The sequence below is a fragment of the Salvelinus alpinus genome, chromosome 7 (assembly GCF_045679555.1).
Source record: "Salvelinus alpinus chromosome 7, SLU_Salpinus.1, whole genome shotgun sequence".
Taxonomy (NCBI): Eukaryota; Metazoa; Chordata; class Actinopteri; order Salmoniformes; family Salmonidae; genus Salvelinus; species Salvelinus alpinus.
In genome coordinates, this window is record NC_092092.1 from 13,973,998 (window position 1) to 13,983,252 (window position 9,255).

General features: G+C 44.2%; 1 protein-coding gene across 1 annotated transcript in view; it reads right to left on the reverse strand.

Moving 5' to 3' along the window:
- Window positions 1–9,255, reverse strand: part of LOC139580496 (isthmin-1-like) — a 39,810-nt gene that overhangs the window by 18,446 nt on the left and 12,109 nt on the right. The window contains exons 2-3 of the mRNA XM_071409240.1: window positions 8,422–8,646; window positions 4,160–4,463 (exon numbers count right to left, since the gene is read on the reverse strand). Coding sequence (XP_071265341.1) covers window positions 4,160–4,463; window positions 8,422–8,646 — 529 coding nt within the window. The remainder of the gene's footprint in view (window positions 1–4,159; window positions 4,464–8,421; window positions 8,647–9,255) is intronic.

Here is a 9,255-nt window from a genome sequence, read left to right on the forward strand (position 1 = left end):
ACAGACCTGGCTCAGTCACTGCTGAGTGACAGTCAGCACCACAGACCTGGCTCAGTCACTGCTGAGTGACAGTCAGCACCACAGACCTGGCTCAGTCACTGCTGAGTGACAGTCAGCACCACAGACCTGGCTCAGTCACTGCTGAGTGACAGTCGGTACCACAGACCTGGCTCAGTCACTGCTGAGTGACAGTCAGCACCACAGACCTGGCTCAGTCACTGCTGAGTGACAGTCGGTACCACAGACCTGGCTCAGTCACTGCTGAGTGACAGTCAGCACCACAGACCTGGCTCAGTCACTGCTGAGTGACAGTCAGCACCACAGACCTGGCTCAGTCACTGCTGAGTGACAGTCAGCACCACAGACCTGGCTCAGTCACTGCTGAGTGAAAGTCGGCACCACAGACCTGGCTCAGTCACTGCTGAGTGACAGTCGGTACCACAGACCTGGCTCAGTCACTGCTGAGTGACAGTCGGTACCACAGACCTGGCTCAGTCACTGCTGAGTGACAGTCAGCACCACAGACCTGGCTCAGTCACTGCTGAGTGACAGTCGGTACCACAGACCTGGCTCAGTCACTGCTGAGTGACAGTCAGTACCACAGACCTGGCTCAGTCACTGCTGAGTGACAGTCGGTACCACAGACCTGGCTCAGTCACTGCTGAGTGACAGTCAGCACCACAGATACAGTAACATGAGGTCCTGTGACGTCCTAAATAGTCCATCCACAGCGGTCAGCCAGTAAACATGGGCTTAGGGTTTGAATGTAGAATGTACCAATATATGAACCTGCTCATTCATTCCTGACAGCTGTACCCAGATGGATAAAAGGACATTTCTCCTCTTTTCTCTCCATAGCACCCACATTCCTGTGTTACAGTGTTTTGTTTGAGCTGGTGGACAAGCTGAGACACGGTGTGGATGGATACTGTACAACCATGGGGAGGGGGAATTCTTCTACATTAAATCTATCTCTCTAGCAGGCCAGCTGTGGAGAGAGGGAATGTGTGTGTGTGTGTGTGTGTGTGTGTGTGTGTGTGTGTGTGTGTGTGTGTGTGTGTGTGTGTGTGTGTGTGTGTGTGTGTGTGTGTGTGTGTGTGTGTGTGTGTGTGTGTGTGGACGTGTTTAACTATTCTTGTGGGGACCAGAAGTCCCTACAAGAATAGTAAACGAACAAAAAGTTGACCAGCTGGGGACATTTTGTTAGTCCCCACAAGGTCAAATGCTATTTCTAGGGGGCTTAGGGTTAAGGTTAGAATTAGTGTTAGGGTTAGAATTAAGTTAAATATTAAGGTTAGGAGCTAGGGTTAGTTGTAGGGTTAGGGTTAGGAGCTAGGGTTAGTTGTAGGGTTAGGAGCTAGGGTTAGGATAAAGTTTAGGTTTTTGGGTTAGGGTTAGGGTTAGGGTAAGAGTACGGATTAGGATTAGGGTTAGGGTTTAGGGAAAATAGGATTTTGAATGGGACTGAATTGTATGTCCCCACAAGGTTAGCTGTACAAGACTGTGTGTGTGTGTGTGTGTGTGTGTGTGTGTGTGTGTGTGTGTGTGTGTGTGTGTGTGTGTGTGTGTGTGTGTGTGTGTGTGTGTGTGTGTGTGTGTGTGTGTGTGTGTGTGTGTGTGTGTGTGTGTGTGTGTGTACAGTAATTGAGAATGATATGAACTGGTCTGCTATTACCCCATGCACTACTTTTAACCAGAAAAGTACCCAGCTAGCACATTGGTTCCTTGGAAGTTGTGGGGATGTATGATTTTGGTTTCACATTGGTTGTGGGAATGAAGCCATATGTTCCCTGACCGTTAAAACAGACAGTTTATTTAATGTTCTGACAACAGAAACCTGTTCTGTTTGTTTTTAGGTTGCAGGGAGATTCTGAGAACATTTTACTCTGGTTCCTTGAAAGCTTTCCTTGTACAGTACGTTTTATTAACGTTCAGATAACAGATATTTTAGGTTCCTTAAAAACTTTCACTGAATGTTTCAATGCTAGTGTACTATAGTGTTCTTGTGTTTTTTTTTTTATGGAACGTTTTCTTAACGTCCTCGTAATAATTTGAGAACATGACTATAAATAGAACCATGAGGAAACGTGTAGGAAACGTTATGATGAAACGTTACGTTATGATGAAACGTTATGATGAAACGTTATGATGAAACGTTATGATGAACTACTGAAATTCCCACAGAAGAACATTGTTTCTTAACATTCTCTGAACTATGAGAACGTACCCAATGTCAAACCAGTTGGAGAACGTTCCCAATGTCAAACCAGTTGGAGAACGTTCCCAATGTCAAACCAGTTGGAGAACGTTCCCAATGTCAAACCAGTTGGAGAACATTCCCAATGTCAAACCAGTTGGAGAACGTTCCCAATGTCAAACCAGTTGGAGAACATTCCCAATGTCAAACCAGTAGGAGAACGTTCCCAATGTCAAACCAGTTGGAGAACGTTCCCAATGTCAAACCAGTTGGAGAACGTTCCCAATGTCAAACCAGTTGGAGAACATTCCCAATGTCAAACCAGTTGGAGAACATTCCCAATGTCAAACCAGTTGGAGAACGTTCCCAATGTCAAACCAGTTGGAGAACATTCCCAATGTCAAACCAGTTGGAGAACGTTCCCAATGTCAAACCAGTTGGAGAACATTCCCAATGTCAAACCAGTTGGAGAACGTTCCCAATGTCAAACCAGTTGGAGAACATTCCCAATGTCAAACCAGTTGGAGAATGTTCCCAATGTCAAACCAGTTGGAGAACATTCCCAACGTCAAACCAGTTGGAGAACGTTCCCAATGTCAAACCAGTTGGAGAACGTTCCCAATGTCAAACCAGTTGGAGAACATTCCCAATGTCAAACCAGTTGGAGAACATTCCCAATGTCAAACCAGTTGGAGAACGTTCCCAATGTCAAACCAGTTGGAGAACATTCCCAATGTCAAACCAGTTGGAGAACATTCCCAATGTCAAACCAGTTGGAGAACGTTCCCAATGTCAAACCAGTTGGAGAACATTCCCAATGTCAAACCAGTTGGAGAACATTCCCAATGTCAAACCAGTTGGAGAACGTTCCCAATGTCAAACCAGTTGGAGAACATTCCCAATGTCAAACCAGTTGGAGAACGTTCCCAATGTCAAACCAGTTGGAGAACGTTCCCAATGTCAAACCAGTTGGAGAACATTCCCAATGTCAAACCAGTTGGAGAACGTTCCCAATGTCAAACCAGTTGGAGAACATTCCCAATGTCAAACCAGTTGGAGAACGTTCCCAATGTCAAACCAGTTGGAGAATGTTCCCAATGTCAAACCAGTTGGAGAACATTCCCAACGTCAAACCAGTTGGAGAACGTTCCTAGAACATTACCAAAAATTTAATTAAATAAACTATGGTCAAACGTTCAGAAACGTTCTGTTAAAGTAATGAAATACCAAGTAAATAAAAGTACCTTAAAATGTGCTGAGAATTTTTCAAAGCCGAGCAACTATCCGGCACCATTCCCCCGAACGTTGTGGGAAGGTTGTATGCAAAACAATCATAGGACAAACCAAGCTCTAAGAAACATATGGTCCTCAGAACATTATGTGCTAGCTGGGTACTGCACTATATAGGGAATAGGGTGCCATTTGGGAAGCAGTCCTGACTTGGCCCTGTTCCTGTAGGGGGACTTTGATGTTCGAGAGGCGTCTAATCTGTCACGCACACACACAATGGACAAATCCATCTGATGAAACTGAAGAGTGTTTCATTTGACCCTGCTGGTCATCTATGAACATTTGAACATCTTGGCCATGTTCTGTTATAATCTCCACCCGGCACAGCCAGAAGAGGACTGGCCACCCCTCATAGCCTGGTTCCTCTCTAGGTTTCTTCCTAGGTTTTGGCCTTTCATGGGAGTTTTTCCTAGCCACCGTGCTTCTACATCTGCATTGCTTGCTGTTTGTGGTTTTAGGCTGGGTTTCTGTATAAGCACTTTGTGGCATCTGCTGGTCTAAAAAGGGCTTTATAAATACATTTGATTGATTTAAGGCTTCAATCATTCACCCGCTTCCTGTGTCAAACACGCTTGCACGCTTAGAACACACACACACACAACCCCTAACAAACACACAGCCCTTAACAAACACACGTCCTCTTGCCGTCAGTCCCCCTCACACTACACTCACCATATTCAGCCTGAGCCTTGCTGACACTTCCTCCTCCTGCGCCTCCTCTCCTCTCCCAGTCCCCCCGTGGTTTCAGGAAGTTACTATCCTCTGTGTTACTGCCACGTTCTACTCCTCCTCTGTAGGTGGGCTGCTGCTCCTTGGGTCGACGTGGGGTCAAGACCGAAGAGGAGGAGGATGAAGAGGAGGAGGTGATTTGCCACCAGTTTCTCCGGTTGGGAACGGCCAAACCTGGTTTGTTCTCCATCTTCAGGTCTTTCTCATGCTCCGCCCCTTCTAGATCGTCCACCACCTCTATGGTCACCTGGAGGGGAGGGGGAGGAGGAGAGGGAGAGGGAGGAGAGAGAGAGGAGGAGAGGGAGGAGCAGGGTCGAAGGTAAGTGTCTGTCTGGAGTGTGTGTGTGTGTGTGTGTGTGTGTGTGTGTGTGTGTGTGTGTGTGTGTGTGTGTGTGTGTGTGTGTGTGTGTGTGTGTGTGTGTGTGTGTGTGTGTGTGTGTGTGTGTGTGTGTGTTGGGAGGGCAACAACATTCTCTCAAATCTAACATTAAAAATAACTTTTATAGCTGCGACTTGATTTAGACATGAAATCAGTCTTGATACAATTGTACATTGTCAAGAATTTGATGCATTGTTTACCTCTCATGTGTTACCATCCAGCCTGTTATCCTCTCTAGGGTACGTGGGACAGTAGCGTCCCACCTGACCAACATCCAGTGAAATTGCAGAGCGCCAAATTCAAAAACAGATATACTCACATTACAAATTCATAAAACATACAATTGTTATACATCGGCTTAAAAGAGGAATTTCTTGTTAATCCAGCCGCTGTGTCAGATTTCAAAAAGGCTTTACGGCGAAAGCAAACCATGCGATTATTTGAGGACAGCGCCCAGCAGACAAATCATTACAAACAGTTACCAGCCAAGTAGTTGTAGTCACAAAAGTCAGAAATAGCGATAAAATGAATCACTTACCTTTGATGATCTTCATATGGTTGCACTCACAAGACTCCCATTTACTCAATAAATGTTCGTTTTGTTCGATAAAGTCCCTCTTTATATCCAAAAACCTCAGTTTTGTTTGCGCGTTTTGTTCAGTAATCCACAGGCTCAAAGGCAGTCACAACAAGCAGATGAAAAATCCGAAAAGTATCAGTAAAGTTCGTAGAAACATGTCAAACGATGTTTATAATCAATCCTCAGGTTGTTTTTAGTCATAATAATCAATAGCATTTAAACAGGACAAAAGCTTTGTCAATATAAAAGGAAAACAAGAAAGGCATGCTCCTGGTCGCACACATGAAAAACCTCTGGGACACTGCAGTGTCCACTCATTCAGACTGGTCTTACTCCCTCAATTTTCAGAATACAAGCCTGAAATAATTTCTAAAGACTGTTGACATCTAGTGGAAGCCATTGGAAGTGCAATTTGAGTCCTAAGTCATTGGAATCTGTATAGGCAGTCTATGGAAAACTACAAACATGAAGAAAAAAAAATATATATATATATATATATAAAATATCCCTCTTCCTGGATGGATTTTTTTCAGGTTTTCGCCTACGATATCAGTTATGTTATACTCACAGACATTACTGTAACAGTTCTGGAAACTTCAGAGTGTTTTCTATCCAAAGCTACCAATTATATGCATATCCTAGCTTCTGGGCCTGAGTAACAGGCAGTTTACTTTGGGCACGCTTTTCATCCGGATGTCAAAATACTGCTCCTACCCTAGAGAAGTTATATTCCATACACAAAACACCAGTCTGTCTAGCCCAGCCTGTTATTTTCCAAACACAGAACTTCAGTCTGTCCAGCCTGTTATATTCCAGACACAAAACAGCAGTCAGCCTGGTCTAGTGTTGAAGAATAAAATACAAATCAAGAGTGAAAAGGTCAACTCCTTGAGCAGTCCCACTGAGCCTACAAGCTTGGTATAGTCCTGACTCATTGGCTCATTCCTCTCGTTTTCAAGTGACCCTCGTGACTCACTGGTCTGGTATCTCAGGCTTGTAAAAGGGGAGGTTAGCTTCCTTGTCAATTTGCCCCCCCCCCCCCCCCCCTCAGTAGCGGCTCCTGATTGGCCGAGTAGGTGGGGCCGAGCCGAGTGCAGGAGGGTTAATGCATCATATTAGCCAGCCTGATAATAGCTCCTTTTCCAATTTGATTAATTTCTCTAAAAACTCTAAAAAAGGAATAGTAAAGTTATAGACAGACTATCACATTGGACCAATACCGTAGCCCACATAACCCATCTATCCTATTTAAAAAGGACTGAAGACAGAAACAGATCATTTGGTTCCATTTCAACACATACACACACACAAAAGTATGTGGCCGCCCCTTCAAATTAGTTGATTTGGCTGTTTCAGCCACACCCGTTGCTGACAGGTGTATAAAATCGAGCAAACAGCCATGCAATCTCCATAGACAAACATTGGCAGGAAAATGGCCCGTTCTGAAGAACTCAGTGACGATCGACGTGGCACCGTGATAGGATGCCACCTTTCCAACAAGTCAGTTCGTCAAATTTCTGCCCTGGTCAACTGTAAACCTCTCTCAATCTATTGCGGACAGTCTGAGCACTGATGGAGGGATTGTGCATTCCTGGTGTAACTCGGGCAGTTGTTGTTGCCATCCTGTACCTGTCCTGCAGGTGTGATGTTCGGATGTACCGATCCTGTGCAGGTGTTGTTACACGTGGTCTGCCACTGCGAGGACGATAAGTTGTCCGTCCTGTCTCCCTGGAGCGCTGTCTTAGGCTTCTCAACATACAGACATTGCAATTTATTGCCCTGGCCACATCTCTAGTCCTCATGCCTCCTTGCAGCATGCCTAAGGCACGTTCACGCAGATGAGCACGGACCCTGGGCATCTTTCTTTTGGTGTTTTTCAGAGTCAGTAGAAATTAGTGTCCTAAGTTTTCATAACTGTGACCTTAATTGCCTACCGTCTGTAAGCTGTCAGTGTCTTAACGACCGTTCCACAGGTGCATGTTCATTAATTGTTTATGGTTCATTGAACACGCATGGGAAACGGTGTTTAAACTCTTTACAATGAAGATCTGTGAAGTTATTTGGATTTGTACGAATTATCTTTGAAAGACAGGGTCCTGAAAAAGGGTTTCATTTTTGCTGAGTTTATATTTATGTTTATTTATTTTCCCTTTTTGTACTTTAAATATTTGCACATCGTTACAACACTGTATATACTTTGGCAATGTAAACATATGTTTCCCATGCCAATAAAGCTCTTTGAATGAAATTGAATTGTTGAGAGAGAGGGTAGTGATGTGCACCAGGGTATCCTGCCTCTTCCTGTTTGTTATTCCTGCCTCTGTTTACAAGGAAGGACAGTGTTACCTGTCTGTTTACAAGGGGAGACAGTGTTACCTGTCTGTTTACAAGGAGAGACAGTGTTACCTGTCTGTTTACAAGGGGAGACCGTGTTACCTGTCTGTTTACAAGGAGAGACAGTGTTACCTGTCTGTTTACAAGGGGAGACAGTGTTACCTGTCTGTTTACAAGGAGGGACAGTGTTACCTGTCTGTTTACAAGGAGAGACAGTGTTACCTGTCTGTTTACAAGGAGAGACAGTGTTACCTGTCTGTTTACAAGGAGAGACACTGTTACCTGTCTGTTTACAAGGAGAGACAGTGTTACCTGTCTGTTTACAAGGAGAGACAGTGTTACCTGTCTGTTTACAAGGAGAGACAGTGTTACCTGTCTGTTTACAAGGAGAGACAGTGTTACCTGTCTGTTTACAAGGAGAGACAGTGTTACCTGTCTGTTTACAAGGAGGGACAGTGTTACCTGTCTGTTTACAAGGAGGGTCACTGTTACCTGTCTGTTTACAAGGAGGGTCACTGTTACCTGTCTGTTTACAAGGAGGGACAGTGTTACCTGTCTGTTTACAAGGAGGGACAGTGTTACCTGTCTGTTTACAAGGAGGGCCACTGTTACCTGTCTGTTTACAAGGAGAGACAGTGTTACCTGTCTGTTTACAAGGAGGGACAGTGTTACCTGTCTGTTTACAAGGAGGGACAGTGTTACCTGTCTGTTTACAAGGAGGGCCACTGTTACCTGTCTGTTTACAAGGAGAGACAGTGTTACCTGTCTGTTTACAAGGAGAGACAGTGTTACCTGTCTGTTTACAAGGAGAGACACTGTTACCTGTCTGTTTACAAGGAGAGACAGTGTTACCTGTCTGTTTACAAGGAGGGCCACTGTTACCTGTCTGTTTACAAGGAGAGACAGTGTTACCTGTATATTGGGGTTCTGTCTGTTTATATCAGCCTTGGAGAGGTCAGGGAAGTTGTGGAGGTCCAGGAGGAAGGCCCCGGGCCTGTCTCTCTGCAAGCTGCCTCCAGTAGCCTGACTCTGGGCCCAGGGGAGGGCAGCAGGCCACTGGGCTGACTGGGTCTCTGGTCCTCTCCGCTTCCCTGGACCCTGCTGGGCTAACAAACTGCTCTCTGCTATGACATTATTCTAGATGGGGGGAGAGAAAGAGAGAGAGAGAAAGAGAGAGAGAAAGAGATATTTGAATATTATGATATTTGTGCATCAGCAACTTTCACACTCATCATTATTCACGATTAATTCAGGATTATCTGTAATCAAGGTAGCGTCCACATTAATGTAGAAGTGTTTATAAATGTATTCTATTCTTATTTACAATAAGAGTGACTCAGAAATGACACAATACATTATTTACCATTCATTTCTATTGGACACAAAATAGTCTGAAACAGCAAATGCAACCAACAAGTTGTGTAGTCAAAGGCTTGATGTGGTCCTTATTTAAGGTAAACTCATATTTGAAACACACAGTGAAAATAAAATATTTCAAGAATCCTATTAAAATGAATGTAATCAAATCAAACTTTGTCACATGCGCCGAATACAACAGGTGTAAACTTTACCGTGAAATGCTGAATACAACAGGTGTAGTAGACCTTACCGTGAAATGCTGACTGACAAGCCCTTAACCAACAGTGCAGTTCAAGAAGAAGAACATATTTACCAAGTAGACTAAAATACAAAGTAATAATAAAAAGTAACACAATAAAAATAACGAGACTATATACAGGGGCACCG